This window comes from Chelonia mydas, chromosome 3 (genome assembly GCF_015237465.2).
Source record: "Chelonia mydas isolate rCheMyd1 chromosome 3, rCheMyd1.pri.v2, whole genome shotgun sequence".
Lineage (NCBI taxonomy): Eukaryota > Metazoa > Chordata > Testudines > Cheloniidae > Chelonia > Chelonia mydas.
Window position 1 is genome coordinate 155,949,775 of NC_057851.1, and position 23,409 is coordinate 155,973,183.

General features: G+C 43.1%; 1 protein-coding gene across 1 annotated transcript in view; it reads left to right on the forward strand.

The window, feature by feature from the left end:
• The first annotated feature begins 2,295 nt into the window (after nucleotides 1–2,295).
• The window catches only part of DUSP10 (dual specificity phosphatase 10), a 38,123-nt gene continuing 17,009 nt past the window's right edge, over nucleotides 2,296–23,409 (forward strand). Inside the window, exons 1-2 of the mRNA XM_027827128.3 lie at nucleotides 2,296–2,460; nucleotides 4,360–5,208. Coding sequence (XP_027682929.2) covers nucleotides 4,404–5,208 — 805 coding nt within the window. The 5' untranslated portion in view covers nucleotides 2,296–2,460; nucleotides 4,360–4,403. The remainder of the gene's footprint in view (nucleotides 2,461–4,359; nucleotides 5,209–23,409) is intronic.

Here is a 23,409-nt window from a genome sequence, read left to right on the forward strand (position 1 = left end):
ATTGAGTGTCCAGGAAGATTGAAGTGCTCTCCTACTAGTTTTTGAATGTCACAGTTCTTGATATCTGATTTGTGTCCATTTATTCCTTTGTGTAGAGATTGTCTGGTTTGGCCAATGTACATGGCAGAGGGGCATTGCTGGCACATGATGGCATATATCACATTGGTAGATGTGCAGGTGAACAAGCCCCTGATGGTGTGGCTGATGTGCTTAGGTCCTGTGGTGGTGTCCCTTAAATGGATATGCAGACAGAGTTGGCAACGGGGTTTGTTGCAGCGATTGGTTCCTGTGTTAGTGCTTCTGTTGTGTGGTGTGTAGTTGCTGGTGAGTATTTGGTAAGGCAACTCCCATCTTTTGATGTGCTGTATATTTATACCTACCTACTGTATTTTTCACTCCATGCATCTGATGAAGTGGGTTATAGCCCATGAAAGCTTATGCCTAGATAAATTTGTTAGTCTCTAAGGTGCCACAAGGACTCTTTGTTGTTTTTGCTGAATTCCTCCTGTATCTTCAATTAGATACAGCATCTAAAACGATTGTGTAGTGTTGCTGAGCACTGTTAAACATTTACCACGCTTTTGCTCTAGCAGTGGCTGCTTTCCCGTGGTGGGTGAAGTGATTCCTTATATATATGTAACGTTTATAAAATAGTTTTGGATCAGACTGACTGAAAATCACAACAGCTGTGACAGTCCCATCATGTCTGTATCAAACTCTATAACAAATAATGGGACTTATATAACCAAGGAGAGGGAAAATGGCAAAAGCGAGGCGCATGAAATCATAGCATTTTACAAGTAATTGACAAAGACAAGTTTTGAAAAAAGAGGCTCTTTGACACAGCATTTTACAAAGATTTATTAAATGGGAAGTCCTCCCTCCTCCTCATGTTACAGTCTCGCCGCAGGCACACTAGTTTACCGTTCTGAGCCCCTGCTGGAGGGCTGCTATGGTAGTAGGCAGAACTGCTGCAATCCATGAGCGCTTCACTCCTTGTTATCCTTTTAACAACACAATAACAGCAGAGACTGTGGGTCCTGGTTAATACCCAAGGTCACGGTGCTCCCTGCCTCTCAAAGAGAGGTAGGTGAGTGTGAGGGAGAGAGATACGCTGTGAGACCCTGCACCTCCTAAACGCGCGGCCAGAGCTCTGCTCTTGCTCCAGCTATCTGATTCCGCACTGGGAAGGGCTCCAGAGTTGCATGGGTGCTGAACGGCGGCAGCACGAGGTGCTGAAGCCTGGTACTGGGCTGGGATTGTCTCTCCCCAACATGCAGCCGTTTGGCAGCAGACGCCAACAGCTCTCTTTAAAAGGCAGCTTCCAGCCTTAAAGGGCAGGGCTGACTCGCGCTGTGACAATTACAATGAGGGAGATTTAAAAAAAAATTAAGCGAGAGTGTGATTTTTTTTTTTTTTGGGCCCATGCCTCTTGCATCCCAGGAGGGGCGTGCTGGGGGGAATAATACTTTCGCCCTTCCCGGGGCCCGGGGGCTGCAGCCAGGGAAGCGGCAGAGGGGAGAAGGCAGCCAGCCAGCAGAGCAGCACCTGCGAACGTGGCTGGTGGTGACTCTGCCGCACCTTGGCGCTCGTTCTCCGCTGCCTTGGGCTTATCACCCTCCGCTCCGCCCCTGCCTCTCACAGCGTCCCTCCTGCGGCCGGAGAGCCCCCCGGGGCTGGGGGGAGCAGCTCGGGCTGCGGCTGGATCGGCTCCTTCCCCAAGTCTTCTTGCCAAGTGCCGCCTGCGTTGTAAGCCCCTTGCTTGGGGGGGGGGGGGGTTAACATGAACAAATTCATCTCGCGGCGCGGCGCCCGTGGCTGCTGCGGGAGGGTTTCATTCACAGAAGGCGAGCCCGTGTGGCGGGGGGCGGGGAGAAGGACTCCAGAGACGGGGGAGTGAGTGAGGACAGGAGGGGGGCAGGCAGGAGACAGAAGCGGGAGAGACGGGAAAGCGGGAGGGAAGGGGCGAGCGAGAGCCCCATTGACAACCCAGCCCCGGAACGGGTTAAGCACATGCCCGCTGGGCCAGTTGACATGTAAATACAGAGCAGCTGCTCCTCTCCGGCTCGGGCCGGCTCTTCCCAGCTTCTGATTGGCTGCCAATGACATCACCCCCTGCCCCCCTGTGTTATACCACAACGGACTCAAAGCTACGTCGGATAAACTATCCCCAAGCGGCTGGGAGCCCAGCCCCCGGCTCCTCCCACTCCCCCACCTCCAGCCATTGGCACCCCGGCGCTCGGAGCCCGCCCGCTTGCAGGGGAGAGCCCCCATTGGGCGGGGGCGCCGTCCGTCCCCGCCCGCTCCGCCCCTTTCGAACCTTACATTTACAGTGTAGCAAAAGAGAAAGTAACTCTGTTGCAGCGGGAGATCAATGAAGCCCGGTGAATGGGGGTTTAACGTGTAACTCCGTAGCCGCAGACGAGCGCCGGATGCTGAAGGGATCTACTTATTTATGAAGTAAGTGGAAGGCTCTGATCATAATGTTAGGGGAGGGCAGCGTTTATATAGTTACACAGAGGTACAGTACCTATAACATACATAGTATGAGAGAAGGGCATAGTTTCATCTGTATGCCATACTACTTTTGGAGGGGTGGTGTAGAAAGCTCGGCCAACAGCGTTGGGCTTGTACTGCTTCTGATTACTGACCTCTGCTCTTTCTAGTGAGTGTTGTTGGGATGGGAGAAGCGGCTTTTCTTGTTTGGGATTGCTGCAGTGTGGTTGGTGGGTGGGTGAGAGACTAGAGTGCTCCCAGGGCTCTCCTTGCATCTTCTCCCTTGGCTTTATCTTCCCCCACCCCAGACACACACACGAGAGGTTGGTGGTTCGTGGTGCTAAATAGGGCTGCGTTAGCTCGGTTCCCTGACTTCGTGGTTTTGCTGGAAATATACGACCCTCTGCTGCAGAGATGCAGCTCTTCCAAAACTGCATATATATCCTTGGGAAAACAGCCCTCTGTACCTGGGATCAAATCCTGTGAAGTGTTTTTGTAATCTTAGTGATTTTTATGTATACTTTGAAATAAAATTAGTTGCATTTTATTTTTAATTGTGCTGCTGTTTTTTTCCTCTTTACTAGCTGGAGGAGATTGCTTTTTAGTTTTACCTTATGTTTGACTGTCAGGCTCTTTTTTTTTTTTTTTTTTTTTTTTTTTAAGAGGAAAGGAGGAGGGGTAGGCTAGACAATCTACTGGGGTCATTTTGTAAAGGTTGATGATTGGTCTCTACCCTGAGATTTCATTTTCTGTCATGTTCGAGCTGACGTTCATCTGTAAATGATAAATATTTTCCCCATTGTAAAAATGTTTTCAAATTCATCTCGCAAAGAGATTTTTAGAGAAAAGAAGGAAGTGGAGGGACTTGTTATCCCAAGGCAGGCCAGAGAATACAACTCATTGATATAAAAAGGGGATGTTATAGGTATTGGAGACGTGGACAGTATAATGTTGGAAGCGTGAGGGGAAACTGATATTAGAAGTGCTCAGTCACTTTTATTTTGTTAGATTTATTTAATTTGTCAGCTGGTTGATGGAATGAATGTATTTCGAGGAGGGGAGTACCAGATGCTCTGAAAGTTGGTGGATATCTTTTTGGGGTGTGTGTGTGTAAATAACTTTCTGGTGTCTCTTAGTAGATGAGACAATAAAGCTTGTAAAGATCATGACCTAGGGGCTGCAGAGGGACCCTTATTCCTGGAGTCCCTAAAACTGTTCTGTGGGGTGAGGGTGCTTCTGCCTCTAGGATTGCTCGAGGTGCTAGAATTTCCAGGCTGATACATTTTTATTAGAATTGTACTAGGATCTAAAAAGAGGAGATGGAATGCAGGCTTGTCCCTTTCAATTACATAATGATCTCTGGCATCTTCTGTTTCTTGTTATGCCTTTGTTTCTGTATGGGTTCAAGCTTTCAAATGGCTTTCTCAAGAGTTTATTCCAAGGCTAGTTTTATTCAAGCTTGCTAGAAAAGTTGCACATCTGCCTCTGATGTATTTAGCTGCTGTGCATTCCAGTGAGTTGTCGAGCCACGCCAGTAGTTCTGTCCCTTGCTGTGAGCAGAGGAAATGAGAGAACATGCCTTTTTATTATCTCTCTCAGTTGCATGCTTTGCAGCCTTAAGGCTTCAGGGTAGCTCAGCATCTGCATGTAAATGAATGTCGACTAGTTACATGGTAGGCCAATTGCATGTTCTGCATTCTCTTTGGGTAAAGAGTTGAAGTTTTTGCTGCAGGAGTGGGAGAGGTTCCTTCATTAACTGCACTGAGCTGATCACTCTTAGTCAGCGATGAGTATCAGAAACAGCTTTTAGAAATCTCTGACCCTGTATGTTTCATGTGATCCTTTTTCTTTTTCCCTTTGCAGACAGATCTTGAGTTCTTCTTGACTTGCCAATTCTCAGCCTCCTCATGCCTCCATCTCCTTTAGACGACAGGGTAGTAGTGGCACTTTCAAGGCCAGTAAGACCTCAGGATCTCAACCTTTGTTTAGACTCTAGCTACCTTGAATCTGCTTCTTCTGCCAGTGAGAGTCACACAAGTCTCCTTGGCACAGCTGTTGTGTCCCTAAAGGCTGCTAATCTCACGTATATGCCCTCATCCAACAGCTCTGCACGCTCTCTGAGTTGTGGATGCAGCAGCGCCAGTTGCTGCACTGTGGCAACTTACGACAAGGACAATCAGGCCCAAACTCAAGCAAGCACCAGCAGCACTACCAACGTAGGAACCTCTACCACCTGCCCTGCTAACCAAATGGTCAACAACAATGAGAACACGGGCGCATTGAGTCCATCGGGTGGAGTGGGGAGCCCGGCGTCAGGCACAACCAAGCAACTAGCTAGCATAAAAGTAATCTACCCTAATGACCTGGCTAAAAAGATGACCAAATGCAACAAGAGCCACCAACAGAACCAAGGGCCTGTCATCATTGACTGCAGGCCATTCATGGAGTACAATAAGAGTCACATTCAAGGGGCTGTTCACATTAACTGTTCTGACAAGATCAGCAGGAGAAGGCTCCAGCAGGGCAAGATCACGGTCTTGGACTTGATCTCCTGCCGGGAAGGCAAGGACTCCTTCAAGAGGATCTTTTCCAAAGAAATTATAGTTTATGATGAGAATACCAATGAGCCAAGCCGAGTAATGCCTTCCCAGCCACTCCACATAGTGCTGGAGTCACTCAAGCGAGAAGGCAAGGAACCTCTAGTTCTGAAAGGTACTTCTACCCACTACCCCCAAAATAATCTGCTGGTTTCTTGTGTCTTTTCTCCATAAATATCCAGGTTTTTTTGCTTGGTTGAAAGATGTACACTTAAAATCTATTTGGGAATCCTATATGTATAGAGTCCTCAATAGCAAAAGGAACATTCAATGACATTACTATAACCAGGGTGCACAGCTGGTGAAGGACCATCGTCAGAGTAGTTCTCAATGGTTTGCTATCAAACTTGGTGGGGGAGGGAGGGATGTAGCTGGTGGGATCCCACATGGGTTGTCCTGGGTCTGGTACTAGTCAATGTTTTCATTAATGACTTGGATAATGGATCTGGAGAGCGTTCTTATAAAAGTCACAGGTGACACCAAGCTGGGAAGGGTTGCAAGCAGTATGGAGAACAGGATTAGAATTAAAATCAACCTTGAAAAATTGGAGAACTTGTCTGAAATCAACATTATGAAATTCAATAAAGACAAGTGCAAAGTACTACACTTAAGAAAGAAAAATTAAATGCCCAGCTGCAAAAAGTGGGGAATAAGTGGCTAAGCAGTAGTACTGGTGAAAAGTACCTGGAGGGTACAGTGGATCAGAAACCAAATGAGGCAACAACATGATGCAGCTGCTAAAAAGGCTAATATTGTTCTGGGTTTTTTTTAACAGGAGTGTCGTATGTAAGACATGGGAGGTAATTGTCCTGCTCTACTTGGCACTGATGAGGCCTCAGCTGGAGTGCTGTCTCTAGTGTTGGACGCCACTCTTCAGAAAGATGTAGACAAACTGGAGAGAATCCAGAGGAGAACAACAGAAATGATAAAAGGATTAGACAACCTGACCTATGAGGAAAGGCTTTAAAAAAAACTAAACAAACCTGGGCATGTTTAGTCTTGAGAGAAGAGGACTCAGGGAACCTGAACACATTTGAAGACTGTTAGGTGCTCTTATTGAAAGGATGGTGATCAACTGTTTTCCATGTCCACTGAAAGTAGGGCAAGAAGTCATGGGCTCAATCTGCAGCAAGGGAGATTTAGGTTAGATATTTGGAAAAACTTTCTACCTATAAGGGTAGTTAAGCTCTGGAATAGGCTTCTAAAGAAGGTTGTGGAATCCCCATAAATGGAGGTTTTTAAAAACAGGTTGTTAGACATAACACCTGTCAGGGATGGTCTAGGTATACTTAGTCCCATAGGGGGCTGTAGGAGATGACCTCTGAAAGTCCCTCCAGCTCTCCATTTATTAAAAGTCTATGATTAAGAGAGGGGAGGAAGATCTTAGCATGTGTCTTATATATAAAGCATGGAGCTGATAGACCTTGGTGTTTAGGGTTTTTGGTTTTGTTTGTTTGTTTTTTGTTTTTAAATGAATATTGCTGTCTGAGGGTGAAGATAGGTGGGAAGAGAGGGAGGAAACAGACTTCCTAGATTCCTAATGTCTGTGCAGAATTTTAATTTTTCCTAACTATAAGCATTTGGACTAGAAATACTTATAGTAAAGGGCAAAGACCCAAGAAGATGCAGTACTCTACCCAAATATTTTAGATCAAATTGATTTTTGGGGACCTTGGATTTCTAGTAGTCTTGCTGTCTGTTATTTTAGTCTTCATAAAACTTAGCTCATAGAAGTTGGAGATGGGCAATAGGGGTTGGGTAAAAGAAGAGGAAGAGGTATTAACCTAACTAGTCTGAGTTCTCAGATTAGTCTGTGGACTACCATGGTATACTACCTGTTCTGGTGGCTGATCATTTGGATCTCAATATATTTTACATTGTGCAGGGCTGGAATGTTGAGAGGGTCCAGAAAACAATTTCTCTGCTCTGAAGTTGTCTGCAGGAAAACACTTTTTTGAAGAACTACAGTTTTAATGCTTTGTCCAGTCTAATTTTCAGTGTTTCAAGTGATGTTGTCCACCACTTTGAAAAGCTTTCCACAGTCTAATGCTGTCTGAAGATATTTACCTTTTTCTTCATTTCATTCTGGTACTTCTGTTGCCATCCAAATTGTCTTCCCTTTCCTTGTTATTTAGACCCTTCAAAGACTTGGTTGACAGTTTGACCCTTCCCTCTCCCTTTAGCCATGGTTTACCCAAACTGTACATATTGAACTCCCTTAATCTTCCTCAGAGGTAATTTCTTCTAGCCTTGCAATCATATCCCAGAGAATATGGCAGTTAAACTTGCTGTTCTGAGAGTTGCTAGAGGACTCTGTGGAAGAAGATGGGTCAAAGAATGGAGCTGAGTTAAAGGTTTTGTGGCAGCCTTCACAATTTTGTTTAAACCGTAAAATCATGTTTTGGCTTTCTTGTGCATTAACTGCAACTCACAGTGACACTGATTTGATTTTGACAATTGCAACTGGTTCCCAATGGACTTTCACTGAAATCATTAGGCCATCATGATTCTTATGCATGCAAAAGGAACAGAGAGACACATTGTGCAGTGAAGCTTCCTTTTAAATTCAATGCTACTATTGACCATAGTTCTGTCCTAACACAGCTTTCTTTCCCCCCTCCCTGTCTTGACGTTCATACCTTTTTCAGCAAAGAAAATGTTTATAGAAAAAGATCTTTCTGTATGTCATTTACCCATATCTTTTTTACAAAGAAATACAAAAAAAGATCTTTTTCTATAAACATTTTTATCATCATGACAATTCCAGGATCCTGATATACTGTGTGGTAGCTATGGTTTATCTGCATAGATATTTGGTATCAGTGAGATGTTCAGCAATTGTAACAGTAGCGAGCAAGTCCACCCAGGTGTCATGCTTGAAACATGGCCTTTACTGATACTAACTGCTGGGTGCTCTGCTGAGATTTCGTAAAATGCTTGCAAAATCACCCAGTACACACTACTTTGGTCCTGCTCTGCAGACCATTTTAAAATTGGTGAGAAGCATTTGGTGGTTGGCTCAGAAGATTCTCTTAATAGAGTTTGGATCTCTTTCTCCCTCTCCCTCTCCACCCCCCTCGGCAATCAGATGTTCCCTCTGAACTATTTTTGCCAAGGTGTGTGTGGGGGGGGGAGGATGAAACAGGTAAAGGACAAGGGAAGAAAAACCTCTGTTAACTGTGGTTTAAAGGGAATGGAACTAGCTTGGGAAAGCGCATCAAGCAGAGGAGGGCCAAGAGCTCTCCCATTTTAAACAGGTTATCTTGCATTTTTAAACCCTCTTCCCCCTCCCCCCCCCCCCGAATTTGAAATGGGGTCTGAGTAGGGGCCTCTTGGAGTTGGGATTATTATAGAGTAACTAATAAGGCTCTGCTTAGGCTTCCATGCCTGGAAAGTAGCAGTAGAAGTGCTTGTTATTTAGTTCCAGTTGTCAGATAGGATTTTTCCATCATGCTTCAATAGCGCGCGCGTGTGTGTGTGTGTGTGTGTGTGTTTAGGGATTGAGCTAAAATTGAAGAGAGGATATAAAGCCTCGTTGCTTTTTATTTTAGAAGATTTCTCTTGCTCACCGCAATCCAGTCATAATTTATTGCTGGCCCATCTGATCCTCTGTTTTATGTTTGTAAACATTGGTTGCTAACCTTGCCGTCCAAATTTATGTCCCCCTGATCTGGTGCCATGTTCTCCATGTATGGTGCTGCCTGTCAACCAAGCAGCCTTGTTGCCGTTTTAGTGTTGCCGTGTCACATTGAGGAGAAATTGATCAGAGAACCTCCGGGCCCTTGGCCTTGGGGATTAAATTACTGCTTTAATTTACAATTCTTCTGGTTGGTGACTTCAGTCCAAGATGTATGTTGTTCTAGATGTCTGAATCTTTATTTAATTATTTTTTAAAGCAGTGAGGGACGTATTGTGTGCTTTCCTAAAACCAGACTGATCTGTTGGTTAAAATACACTTTAAATTTCTCCATTGGCATGAACACTTAAGCAATCTGGTTTAATTTAACATTAAAAATAAGTTATTAATTTCAACAGGATCATATGTTGTACTGGGGCTGCAACAAGAAGACATATCTGGGCAGTGTTGAATGTGATTGGGCTTGCCTTTGTTTTATGAAGGGATTTTTAATCTCTCTAATGTTCCTCGCCCCCCCCCCCCACCTGCCTTCTCTGCACTATTTCTTTGCCACTTCCTCTAGTTATGGGGTACATTTTTTTTCTTTAAAAATTAAGGTAAGATTTGCATTTGATTTAAGCACTTCAAAAGCCAAGTTTGAAATGCCGCTATGCTTTTTGAATAACAAATACAAGAACTTATATATCTACAGAAGTATATATCAGATTATATTTTTAGCAGTATTGTCAAATTGTGTATAAACTTAAACTGCTTTTTATTTTATCCTGACGAAATCCAAAGCTTTGGTTTGGTTGCATACAGTATGTCAAATAGCTTTCTCCCCCCACTCCCTCCTCCCAACTTCCCCTTTTTTCTTCCCTTTAACAGTAGATGCTAGTGTCAAGTAGTTATCAGAAACGAAAGGCACTCTCTTTAGTGGCTGGATTTCTTTGCATATCATCATCTCTTTCTCTTAGTGTACCACATACAGAACTGATCGCAGTGGTGTCTTTCACCAGTTCTGCTAAACGACTAGAGGCACTTACACAATTTGCTTTGCCTTTCATTGTTCTTGGGGCGGGGGGAGGGAGTCAATTTTCCCCAAAGTCAGTGGGTGGGTAAAGTCAGTGATGTGGGCCTACTTCTGCTCTCCTTGAAGCTGATGGAAAAATAGTCACTGCATTCAGTTGAAGTAGACTTGGGAGCCCTGGTGGCTTGGTCCTTAGCCTCATCGACCCATGGAACAGGGTGAGAGGGAGAGACCTGGGGTGAAATCCTGGCCCCATTGAAGTTAATAGCAACACTTCCAGGACTTCACCCATGGTGTGGAGGGGCCTCAGTGCCTTATAGGGGGAATTCTTCTCCTATTAGTGACTAATCCACAGGTGAAGCAATATTGCCAACCCTTGCAATTTTATCACAAGTCTTGTGGTACTTGGTGTTCACTTTTTATGTTTTTGTTTTTCCCCTTAAATTCCCAGCTTTTGGAGTCAGGTAATTACATAAATATCTCTGCTTTAATTATAAATGAAGTGGTGTTGGTTTTGTTTGTCCCCCCTCTGGGATTGAAGGGAAAAATCTGGGGCAGGAAATGAATTGTCCAGGCTCAGAAACCAGAAGATACGTTGCGGGGTGAAGGGAGATCATTTAAAACAAAACATGATTTTTCAAGCCAATCACTTTTTTGTTTTTTAAAGGGGACAGGCTGATTTGAGATTTTGAATGCATGGGATTGGCAGATTGACAATCCTGCAGATTGTCAAGGGGGGGCTTCTTTCTAAAGAAAGTCTTGATGCTTTTCACAGTATTGTGCACAGTTGGGTTATATGAACCCAGAGAAGTGTGGTTAAGCTCAGTTAGTTCCTTGTAACTCCTTTTGTTTTCCTCTTGGCGTGAGGAGCTTATTTCTCTTCTGCTGTTCTATCTTTGCACTGTTCATCTAACGGGGGAATAAATGAAGTGAAGTGTTTTAGGTCTTGTTATAGTGATGAGTGTAAAACCTGCCACCAAGCTGTTTGGTGTTTGTTGTCATGATCTAAGAATAATTTCCAGACTCCTAACTTAAACAGGTATCAAGAAAGTTAAAATAATTCCTAAAGAATGCAGAGCTTTGTAGATTTTAAATAAATGTCCATGTAATGTCATACACTAAGCTCACTGTGAAATACAGTTATCTGCTTGCTTCTCTGTACCTGATGTTAGTTTTCTTTTCAGAAATAAACATGGTTATGTTTTGTTGTAATTCTAGAGTAACTCCGTTGATGTCAGAGTTACTCTAAATTTGCAGATGTGTAATTATGGATCAAATTCTGCTCTGAGTGACTGACCAAAACTACTGGCCAATAGAATATATGAAAACTTAGCATGTATTTCTGCCAGGGATCTCAACGCACTGAAGTCAATTAGACCTGTGGCTCTCAACCTTTCCTGACTACTATACCTCTTTCAGGGGTCTGATTTTTCTTCCATGCCCTCCAAGGTTCACCTCACTTAAAAACTACTTGCCTAAAAAATGAGACCTAAAAATACAAAAGTGACAGAGCACGCTAGTACTGAAAAATTGCTTACTTTCTCATTTTTACCATGTAATTATATTCCAATCAATTTATTTTATAAATATTGTACTTAAATTTCAGTGTATATATAGAGCAGTAAAAACAGGTCCTAGTCTATATGAAATTTTAGTTTGTATTGACTTCATGAGTGCTTTTTAGGTAGCCTGTTGTCAAAGTAGGCAAATATCTGGATGAGTTGAGGTACCCCCTGGGAGATCTCTGTGTACCCCCAATGAATAAGACCATAACTACACTTGGAAAAAGTTGTAATTTTAAATGTTAACTAACATGTGAAAATCCTAGTGTGATTCAAAATGAAACTTGCCTTGTAAAATTCTGGCCCCACTGAGATCAATGACCACTCCCAATGACTTTGCTAGGGCCAAGATTTCACCCTAAGATTTTAATATATACTACCTAATGTGTTAAAACTACCACTCTTTTTTTTTTTTTCCTGTGGTTGACAATGCTAAGGCCTTGTCTACATTCTCTCTCCACTCCAGTTATGTACATGGGTTTATACAAGGTAAACTGAAGCACAGATATTATTGAAAAATTCAACATTCTCAATCCCTTAAACCGCATTAAAGGGACATTGCTGCATAAGAAACTGAAAACTACTTTCTCTTTGCAGCTACATGACATGCTGTCCTTGCCTCCAAAATAAATGGTATCTATTGTGTGGTGTCCCAGCATGCACTATGCTGCTGGTTATGTCACACTCAGCCTTGAAGAAAGCAGGAGACTACCTCTGTGTAGGGGTAAGAAGTCCTGTTTTCCTTCCAGTGTTGCATTTTTCTCTTTCAGGGGTTTTCCCTGGGGATCCTTCCTTATACCTTGGGGATCCACAATAAGAATATTAAAAAGCAAACTGTTTTAAAGACCCATCCCTGCAACATTTGGGAGGAACAATCTGGATTTACCATCCCTTTTTTTGGAGGCTGGCTCCATCTCTAATGCTGGGTGTGACATCACCTGCAATGTGAATGGCAGGTTTAGCACTCGATAAAAGCTGGCATTTGGGTGAAGGGGATTAGCAGTGCATAGATCTGCAAAAGACTATGGAGTTGGGTTTTGGGTACCTAAATTTACTGATATGGCCATTCATTCTCTTCACCCTGTTTGGTAAGGGACATTCAGTACCTACTACTAAAGTTCCATTGTTCTTGGTAATATTGCATATTTAAAATCTCCCTTCAGTGTAACTTTAATGCTGTTAAGTACTGGATTGACGGCCCTGGCAGCAGTCCCTGCTGAACTACAGAACCAGGTACAGCACTGGCCTTGTCTTCACTGCTAAAAAAGGTGTGTTCTTCTTAACTTGGGGTAACTAACCTGCGTGAACTGTCCAGAGGTAAAAACACAATGTAGTTAAAGCACTTCAATTTTACTTCAAGTACATTTGCCCAGGTGAGCTCCTGGAAGGGGTATAGGGCTGTTTAGTTTTACCATGAGATAAGCAGCCCTATTCCAGTGCCTTATCCTCGTGTGTGGTTTTTTTTTTTTGTTTTTTTTTTTTTAACCTTGGGGATAATTCATGTGTGTTTTTCCTGAGGTAAAGGAAAAAAAACAAGCCTCTTTTTAAGCACTGCACATGAGACACCTTGCACTACTGCTGGTTGTGGCTTTGACACACTGACCCAAAAATGGACCTCAACCCTTGCTTGGAGAAACCTTCCTTAAGGCTGCAAGGCAGATCAGTCTCTTCACCTGTTGGCTCATTGGTCACCACTGAGACTTCCAGCATGAGTGTTACTGTTAGTTGTCATGTGGATGTACAAAGCTAACCTACTGTACAAACAAAACACCAAAACCACATTTATGTTCTAGGCTTGAGTGGTAACCTGGACACTGCTTAATGCAAATATGTCTGCATAATGCCTTTTAAGTTTGCGCACAGGGTGGGTTTTTTCCTTCAAAGTAGCAGCTGACGTTGTTACTGTGCTTAATACTCAAAGATTCTTAAGATTACTGTGGGTTTATAATAAATCTGAAATGTGCTGTGGGGGATCAACCACCGGGCTTCAAGCTGTGACTTTTTAACATGTGTTTTTTGATGGAATAAGTAAGAGAATGTTAAGGTTGCATATTTTAGGACTCAAAAGCCAAGAAATGCCCAAAGTAGGACCACACATGCAACTTTAACTGTGTGTGGGTGTCTGTACGTGGTTTTTATTCTCATGATCACACACTGTTTCTCGGTAATATAGTGAAGCATTCAACTTTGCTACAATTTTTAGATACAGAAATGTAGCACTTCCTACTGCCACTCTGTGTATGCAGACAACCCCAGGCAGGTTATTTCACATAGACTTGCAGTTGCTGTTGACCACATGTGGGGGGGAGGGGAAATGCATGGCCTTGTATTTAAGGAAATATGCAATCATCTAGTATAAAAATTGTCATGCATATAGAATCCTAGAAATGTAGGGCTGCAAGGGATCTCAAGGGTCATCTAGTTCATCACTCCCATGCTGAGCCTGTGGTAGTATACCCAGAGTATTTGACAAGTGTTCTATGTAGCCTGTTCTTAAAATCCACCAAGATTCCACAATCTTCATAGGTAACTTGTTCCAGTGCTTAACAATGGTTATAATGAGATTCCTTTATGCCTCCCTCCCGCCATATCTAAATCTCCCTTTCTACAAACTAAGCCTATTTACTACTTGTCTACCCTTAGTGGACATGGAGAACAACTGATCATTGTCCTCTTTACAACAATCTTTTAGGTATATATGCACAAGAGAGCAGAGCTAAGATTGAACATACAGCTTGAACTGTGCAACTGTACCGTTCTCTTAACTTTGTTACTGATCCCCACATAGAATCTTCTAGAATGTATTCACAGGCTCCAAAACAATCTTGAGTTTTTGGCTTAAATACCATAAGGTTAAAAAAAACCCCAACACTTGGAGTTATTTTTATTTGCTGCCTTGTTTCTGAGCCTTTAGGGTGCACTCAGTGATGTATTCAAGCTTTTGTCTGCAACCATAAGGGCTAGAAACTTTTTTTTTTAATTTTTATTATTTATTTATTTATTTATTTATTTAAATGAAAGCTGAGCTTCTCAGTTAGTCCCAGAGTGCCAACATCTGGGCTCTTTTTTTTTTTAAAAAAAAAAAAAAAAAAAAAAAAAAGCCAAATATTACAAATCTCATGATTGGAAATTGCAAGAGTTGGCAATACTGCTGGAGGGAATACTGAAGAAAAGTGAGAGAATAGTTCCTTCCATATCACTGAATTTATGTTTGGGTTAATGCAACTTGTATGTCTCTTGCAGACCTGTGCCTCGCTCACTGCACACTAAAGTACTGATCCTATGAATGTGCATGCAATAGCTTTACTCATGTGGGTAGTCCCACTAAGTCCCAAAATTACTGTGGACACAACTGTCTGTGGGATCAGGCCAGGTTACCAGCCCCTCCGCTCTCACCGCCCAAATAAATACAAGTAGACCACTATGCAGTTGTACCCTGCCTCTGCTTATAACATTATTGACACATAAAAATTATGTCCATGTGTACAATGCTAACTTTCAAAGTCTTGCAGCTTGGCCACTTTTGCCCATGAAACATTCCAGAACAGTCAGTGAGGGGCACTTCTCTACCACATTGATACTTTCTCCCCAAGATGCTTCATCATTGGAGCTGCTGTGTTTTGTTTTGTTAATCTTTAGAACTGTTTTGTACTGGGGATTATTTTTGCTCAAATTAAAATTCGCCTTCAGGGCAACAACAAACCTGGAAAAATCTGTCTGGGAGGGAAAGTTTCAGCATTGATTTCCAACACCCCACCCATAAGCTCTGTTGTTCTCTAGGCAGAACATGTCTTCCTACCCTGCTGCAGATCCTGGGCCTGTAGAATGTCCTTTGTGGGATTTGGGGTGGGGGAGGAATAGCATAGTGGAGGTAGCATCCTCTTCTGTGGAGAAGATGGGAGATCTGCATGTGCAGGGTATATCTGTGCACCCATGATCTATGCACCATCTGGGAGAATGATTATAACTGTCAAGTCACTGCAATGATAACTTTAGCCCAGTGTGATTAAACCTACATAATGGACTTGCTGGGAGGCCTTGGGCAAGTCATTTTAATCTGTCTGGGTTTTCTTTTTAATCTCTCTCAACTCGTGATTTATAAAATAGAGCTAATACTTTGCCGATCGTGGTTAACATTATATGTAATTGACCCAGAATTATCAACAATAATTTTCCTATGCTTTAGTACTATGTCATTTGCAGCCTTGCCAAACCCAAGCTTTGAAATATCATGAGTCAGTCTCCCTCCCCTCCCCAATCATAACATTATAAATACGTGATAAACGCTGGGTTCTTATGTACTGTGATTTCTTCCCCCCCACCCCATTTTTCTTTCTGCAACAATGAAGGATAGAAACTTTATTTTAAAAATGTGAAAGTTGAGCTTTCCATATAGTGTTCTGTCTTCAGGAACTGGGCCTTAAAGTGAAACGTGGAATTGTCATGAGTTGGCAAAATGACCTCTGAGCTACCACTGTTCATTGACTGGGGGTAAATGGCAACCTCTGTCCCAGTTACTATTAGTGAGCACTTTGAAGATATAAAACACTGTGTTAGTGCTAATAATAGTAGACTGGTTGGGATCCAAGAAGGAAATAAAATTTTGAGTGATCTCAACACATTTGTTTCAAATCTGTATTACTACAGTAAAGCTTTTGAAAATCTTTAGAATATTTGAGTTAGCCCCCTTTTGATTCACTGAAAGGGAGAAAAGATGACTTGAAAGATGCCTGTTATAAAAGGAAACATGTCATCCCTTGCCCTTGCAAGAATTATGCACATGAATTATTATTTGTAAAAATGCCTTGGGAAATTCATAAAACCAGCGGATTGGGCGTAACTTGCAAGCGTCTGTCACATTAGTTGAATGCGATGGTTTTGTCAGTTTACTATGCTAAAGCCTAAAACTGGCTCTTATATAAGTGACTGGCCAATAATGTTATAAAACAAAAGCTATTGTTAAGCAATTGACCTGTTCTGAGACCATGACAGCTTCTAGCTCCTCTGAAATAATAGAGTACTCTTGGCTTTGGTCTCTGCAAAGATCATGTAAGTGTTTCCTATGCTCTCTACTGAAGCTGTTAAAATTCACTGGCAGTTTTAAGACTAAATATATTTGATATTTTAATTTTCAGCTTTTCATAATCACATCAGTAGCAGAATATATACATACACATTTAAATTCCAAATGGCAATTTTAAAATAAAATGAGCTATGTAGAGTATTGCATTACTCCTCACAACACACTTGTGAGGCATTATGACCTATTTACAAACAGAGAAACTGAGAGCCAGGCTGAGTTTAGACCAAGGCCACTCAGTGAGTCAGTGGCAGATATTAGAATTTTGGGTTTCCTTGTTCCCAGTCCCATGCTCTAATCACTGAAAATGTAGACTCATTTCCTTCCACCCTTACCTGCCAAGGCTTGTGTTCAGGGTTCCGTTTCTACTGGAAGTCCATGACGTTGGATGTATTTAAAGCAATGTGACGGATCATGCCTTCTCTTATTGTTGTCTTTCTCCTATTACTTTGCATTTCTCTTTCCCATTTCTCTCCTCCCTTTCTCCTGTGTGTATATCACCTTTATGATTCAGGCCTAGGGAACCAGCTTCACAGGAAGAGTAGCATCAGTTTCCCACAGAAAAGCTCTTCCTTCAGCAACAGTCATGACTGACTGTATCATTTCTATCTACTTGATTAAACTGAAGTTTCCACAAGAATTGTGTGGAAAACCTCTCCATACAGGAGCATGGGGCTACTTGCTCATTATGGCTACCTGCTGGCCTCTTGGATGTCAAGTATGGGGAAGAGAAGGTTTTGCCCAGTGTTCAATCATTCTTTAGTTAATGTTTTTTTGTAGACTCCTTAAATATTAGAGGGAAGCATCTTAGAGACTCTCTCTCTCTCTCTCCCTCTCTGTACAAATTCTGTTTAGAGCGACTCTTGTATAAAGTTGTAAATGGAGCCAATGTTTCCCAATGTATGTGGAGATCTACGGTCTGTTACTTAGTTACTGTTAGAATTCTTTTCCTTGTTCCTTTTTGATTACTCTAGGAGATGCAGTGCGGGAGGTGGGGATGAGTGCAGAACTCGGATTAAGTTCGTCTACAACCTTGGTCCTTTGAGATGCTCAGTGATCTAGGGTGGCCTAGTACCTGTAAAAAGAAAAGGAGTACTTGTGGCACCTTAGAGACTAACCAATTTATTTGAGCATAAGCTTTCGTGAGCTATAGCTGTAGCTCACGAAAGCTTATGCTCAAATAAATTGGTTAGTCTCTAAGGTGCCACAAGTACTCCTTTTCTTTTTGCGAATATAGACTAACACGGCTGTTACTCTGAAACCTAGTACCTGTAGTGGCAAAGCACTCCTACTTTCCATCTGGAGCTGGTCAAAAGAACGCACCCATCCTTCAACCACAGACCTGGCCATGGTGATTGATGCATTTATGAGCTCCAGGGTGGATTGCTGTTGTTTTTTGATGTATAGGAATGATACACACCACATGCCCTAAAAAAGTTCTGGGCAGAAAGAGTTCCAGGGGATGAGGGGAGGAAAGGTGTGACAATGTGGGTTAACACCTTTTGGGTTCTTTCAGTTCTGGGCTGGTGAGGGTCAGTGTGGCTATTGGCATAAATTAGGCATCTCAGGGAGATGCTCTAGGTGTTGTTTTGTCTGGGTTGCCTGTGGGCAACCCTGTGCTGTGGCTCTACCCTGGGGGATTGGGTGTCATCTTGAGACTGCGGCAGGCTGACCTATGCACTGCCTTGCACCATGGCAATTCTCCTCTGAACAACTATGGATTGTTATTGCCCTAAAGGCGACAGGGAGCCCCCTTCCCTAACTGGTACAAGAGAGTAACAATCTACTGAATAACAAGCCAGCGTGAACCCTGTCACTGTAGTGCTCCAGTCTCTCTGCAGTGACTTCCTATCAAATGCAAGTTTTGTATAGTAATTGTTCAGCATCCTCCGGGAAAGGATTGGCATGGGCTGCCTGAGGGGTCTTGCTTCCCTCCCTGAGCTCCCACAACGTTTATATCCACTGGCACAATGAAACTGCTGGTCAGTACGGGGAGGCTTGTGAGTGCTGCAGGCAGAACTCTTTGAAGGAGCTGGACCTAGGCTAGGGACATATCTCCCATAAGAGAGAAGCAACTGCTGAACTACCTGCTCTGAGAACTCCATACAAGAAGCTTCTCTTTCACTTTGCTTTCCTTCATTAAGTTCTCTGCATACCTGTGCCCTATAAACTAATCTAGTTTAGTTTTTGTTGAGATGTAAATGGCCATCATCAGGGTCCAGCATTAAAACAATACTTGGAGGGGACAGCTCATGCCTCTGAACCATTGCTCCAGGCTGACTGCTGAATCTGTAAGATAATGCTGCACTAAATCACATTATGAAGGTTTTCTTTACTACCAAAAGTTTTTCTTTACTTCACTTAAGGGGGGTGTGGTGTTTTTTTTTTTTTTTTAAGTTCTTCAGTAATGAATTGGCTACTAAGGAAGTGCCACTATGGGTTATCAGTGTGTAATGAGTCAATCTCACACCAGCTGTATGTGGGGCTGATAGAATTGTAGTTCCCTTTGCAACAGCATTTTGGACGAGAGGTGGTCACCCTTGTCCTCTGAAGAAACAAGTTGCAGTATCTCCTATAGAGCTTATGGCAAAGTTTGTCCTTAAGAAAATGTTTCCCTTAAAAGCATAAAATGAATAAGTGGATAAACGAGTTGTGGAAACAGTAGGTTTAGAGAAAGCCACTGTTTAAGCAGAAGTGTTTTAATCTTACCCTTCCAGAATTACAGACTTACTTTTTTTTTTAAACTTCACCCCTTCCCTCATCATATATGCTGAGCCAGTACCCTTTTGCATTGCTTTAACGTGCATGTAATCCACCACATGATCACACCAGCTGCTGATTGTGTCAATGTGAAGGCTGCCTTGAAGGGCAAATGGGCATTATTGCTTTAGATATAAATATGGTGATGGCTAGATGTAGGAGAGAATCGGCAACAGAACCCCAAATGGAGAGGTTTTTTTCATAAAACTTTTTTCCTCAGTCCTATTCACTCACTCTCCTTTCAAGGCTGATACAGCAGGGGGTGAGGGCATAGAGTGTCAATACAAAGTTGTTAGTTTTTATGTTTCTTACAACATACATGGCCAATGATTCTCCTTGGCCGTGCTGTTTTGGAATAGAATGAGCACCTTAATCAGCTTTTTCAGTTCAGATTGTTAGATGCTCAAGAAGACAAATGTAAAAGCATGCTGACAGGTAGTCTAGGTCCAAAACTTAGGGTTGGGGAAAAATAGTCATAAATCAGACACTGAGTATTTTATAGAGTATCATAACTGTCCATTGTACTGTATGGAGACTAAAAAGAAGATAGAATTCCTGAAGGCTTTCTAGTGAAAATTAGACAAGGGGTGGGGTATGAAAGTGTAAAATGTCACTGGGTCTTGGAGCCCATGCACACAATCCAGTGTGCCCATTACAGCTCTTGGGGCCCCTTCAAAACTAGGAGCTATAGTTGCAGGGCATGTGACTAGGAGCAAGAGATACAAGGCTTCCTGATTCTTAGTCAGGACCAGCAGATAGGAGACCTAAGGAGGGGGAAGCCCTAGTGGGGGGGCATAGTATCCTGGAAGATACTATATGGGGGAGGATATGTCCTTACCCTTTCCCACTGTCCAAAGTGGGAAAGATCTCAGTTTGCCAAGTATTTTGAGTCTCTTTTGCCTCTTTTGGTTTCATCAGTATGCCTGTCCTGAGGAAATGGACGTAGAACTAAACTTGAACATTTGGGCTCTCCTGGCTGGTGAATCTACCCACCAAAGTAGCTTGAACCCTTATCCCCTAAGAAGTGAATTGCATGGTCTGATGCTACCTATCCAGGGAGAGCAAAAGGAGTAGATGGTACAAGTGTGGAAGTTAATGGTGGGAAGAAGAAAGATCTGAAGGAAGGTTGGTGGGCAGAGGGATGTAGTTTCAGGTGTAGGGAACAGTATAGGAAAAGCCATGAATGAAGAGACAAGACAGGAAGAGTGGTCGGAGAAAAGGGATTGAGGTGGAGGGTGACAAAAAAGGGAGATAAAATACAGGCAGGGGAAGAGCTGTGCAGAGTCTTAGAAGTAAGAATGAAGAGCCTGACCTCAGTGTCAAGGCATGGTGCCAGAGAAAGGACTTGAGACATGAGTGATGTCATGACGAGAGATGGGAAGTGAAGTTTGTTTCAGCAGATGAAGAAGGAAGGCTACGGGGCTTTGTCTACCAGCTGTGCCACTGCTGGCAAAATAGTACAAAATCTCTCTAGTGCAGACAGGGTCAAAGAGCTTGGGGAGGAGATTATAGTGGGTCAGAAGGAGAATGTCCTGTGAACTGGAGGTCTGGCAGTGAGGAGTTGGCAGGAGTTAGAAGTGTTAGAAATAATCTAAAATGCGTGTTAATATACATCTGAGAATTTTACCCTAGGTCCCTCTTTAGAAACCAAAAAGGACCTCAAAGCAACTGCTGTCGCTCACGAAAGCTTATGCTCAAATAAATTTTGTTGGTCTCTAAGGTGCCACGAGTCCTCCTGTTCTTCTTGTCAAGGATGTGCTTGCAAATCTTTAACTTCCTTTAGGGCCAGGATTTGTTTATAAACTAGCCTCTCTAGGTAAAAAGAAAAGGAGTACTTGTGGCTGTTACTCTGAAACCTCTCTAGGTAGTTCACATGGCGAGGGGGGGAACCTCACCTTACAGGTTCTCTGGAATGTGAAGAGCTTTTTGCTTTTGTCAGACTTTTTTTGGTTGGTTGGTTGTTAGATTTAGGATTTCTTTTTTTAGTGTTTGTGAAGCTTTCACCTTGGTAGCTTGATTAGAGGGAGTGACTCGATTAGATTGGGTGTATCAAGGTGGAAGTTTTTTGTAGCCACCTGTTTAGTTTTACATTTTTTTAAGCTTAATCTTTTACGGCAAGGCTGACACTTAGTGCTGTGTGTGTGGAAGGGGCAAAAAACCTGCTGTCAACTGTTTAAAGGTGCTGCAGGCAGACCTTGGCAGGTGAGAAAAGTGCTTGCAGCACTAGAGAGCAAGACTCCTCTAATCTGTTAGTAACCAACATAAATAGAAAGGTGTAAGTCACTCTCTTTTTTTTTTTTTTTTTTTTAAATTCTCCTTCAAAGACTGGATAGATTTCAGAGGCAAATGTGATCCAGCAAAGTCTACTTGTATTCTGAAACTGAGGTAAACCATTTCATCTTGAAGAGCACTTGCTACGCAATGGATTTTCTTCCCCCTTCTTTAACAGGGTAAACAGAAATGCTAAAAATTAGCAGAAGTCTTGTTGTATCTGTGTTTCCCATCAACATGGAATATGGTGGGTTCCTCCCATCTGTACACGCTGTCAGTTGTGCCCAGTTTATCTTTCTTGGGCAAAACTTGGTGTAACTCCATGGAAAGTGAAGGAGCGACTCTGATTCTCACCAGTGTAAGTGAGATCAGAACTGGTCCCTCTTTCTTTAGCTGAGGAGAATTGCTCCTTTTTCTTTTGTCACGTGCTCCCCATGGCACGAGATAGTTAGTTATATTAATAGTAGTACCACTTTTGGAGACTGACTTTCTGGGGCAGTAGTTACAAGCCCTGACCTAAACTGTGACCCTCAACGACGTTTGTGGTAAGACGAAGAACTTGTATTTGATGGCAGGAAATCCTGCCCTTAATCTGAAGTGTTTTGAATCAGCCTTGTCAATATGGGATAATTGTGGGAGGCAGAGCTACCTACTGCTTCCCCTGAAGCCTCAGGGACAGCTTTGATGTAAGCCAGAAGCTCTGAGGAGCTGCTGTCCCATCCTTGCTACAGCTGCTCAGCACCTCCGAGAGTGGCTGCCTGCTGTATTGCCCAGGAGGGTGGAGAGAGTAGCTCTGCCTGGTCCATTGCCTTTTTACTTGCATGGCTGAGAGCCTCAGACAGAGCAGGATAGGTGTTTGCTTGGCTTTGCTGGAACCTATTGGAGCAACTAACAAAGGATGGCTGCCTTCCCAGCATCACTCCCTAGGACAGCCCAGGAGGGGAGAAGGGAGGAGAACCTGAGGAGAACAACCAGTTACATGTTCCTGATTCTCTGCCCCAGGGGTTCTCCTTCCCTGTTCTCAACCTACTCCTTGCACAAGGGGCTGTGGTAGGGGAGCAAAGTGGGGAGGCTGACTGCTAGCTCTGTGCCTGATGGAGGAATTGAGGGCAGTTTCCACTCTTGCACCACCCAGAGTGCTGTGAAGGGAGTGGAACAGGACCGAGAATAAGCCTCTAAGTATTGATTGTGGCCCCAGTGTGAAATGTTTGACCCTCTGACTGAAAAGGGTGGGGTGTCGATGACAGTAGAGCCGTGTTCCCACTATGGCTGAAACTGTGGTAGCAGCAACAATATTTAAACATGGTGGCCAACTATGAGATCAAGTGCAGCTGGGGGGTGAGTAAATTAATGCCACTGCCAAATGCATGAGGACTTAAGGATCACAAGGGTGTAAATAAACCCTCACCACATCCCCCTTACCAGCAACAGGGATAGGGACTGCTGTCTAGCTGTATGCCACTGTAGAATCCCCTGTGCTGGGGTAATTGTCTTGTGGCTGCTGATGCTGGCATTGGGTCTGCTTTTGTACCAGCAGCCCAGTGGAAAGGGGCTGCATTGCAGCTCATGTGTTGCTAGTGTAGGGGGGCCTGTCAAAGTTCCTTCCCCACTCTGAACTCTAGGGTACAAATGTGGGGACCTGCATGAAAGACCCCCTAAGCTTATTCTTACCAGCTTAGGTTAAAAACTTCCTCAAGGTACAAACTTTGCCTTGTCCTTGAACCCTATGCTGCCACCACCAAGCGTGTTAAACAAAGAACAGGGAAAGAGCCCACTTGGAGACGTCTTCCCCCCCCCCCCCCCCCCCAAATATCCCTCAAGCCCTACACCACCTTTCCTGGGGAAGGCTTGATTAAAAATCCTCACCAATTTGCATAGGTGAACACAGACCCAAACCCTTGGATCTTAAGCACAATGAAAAAGGAATCAGGTTCTTAAAAGGAGAATTTTAATTAAAGAAAAAGTAAAAGAATCACCTCTGTAAAATCAGGATGGTA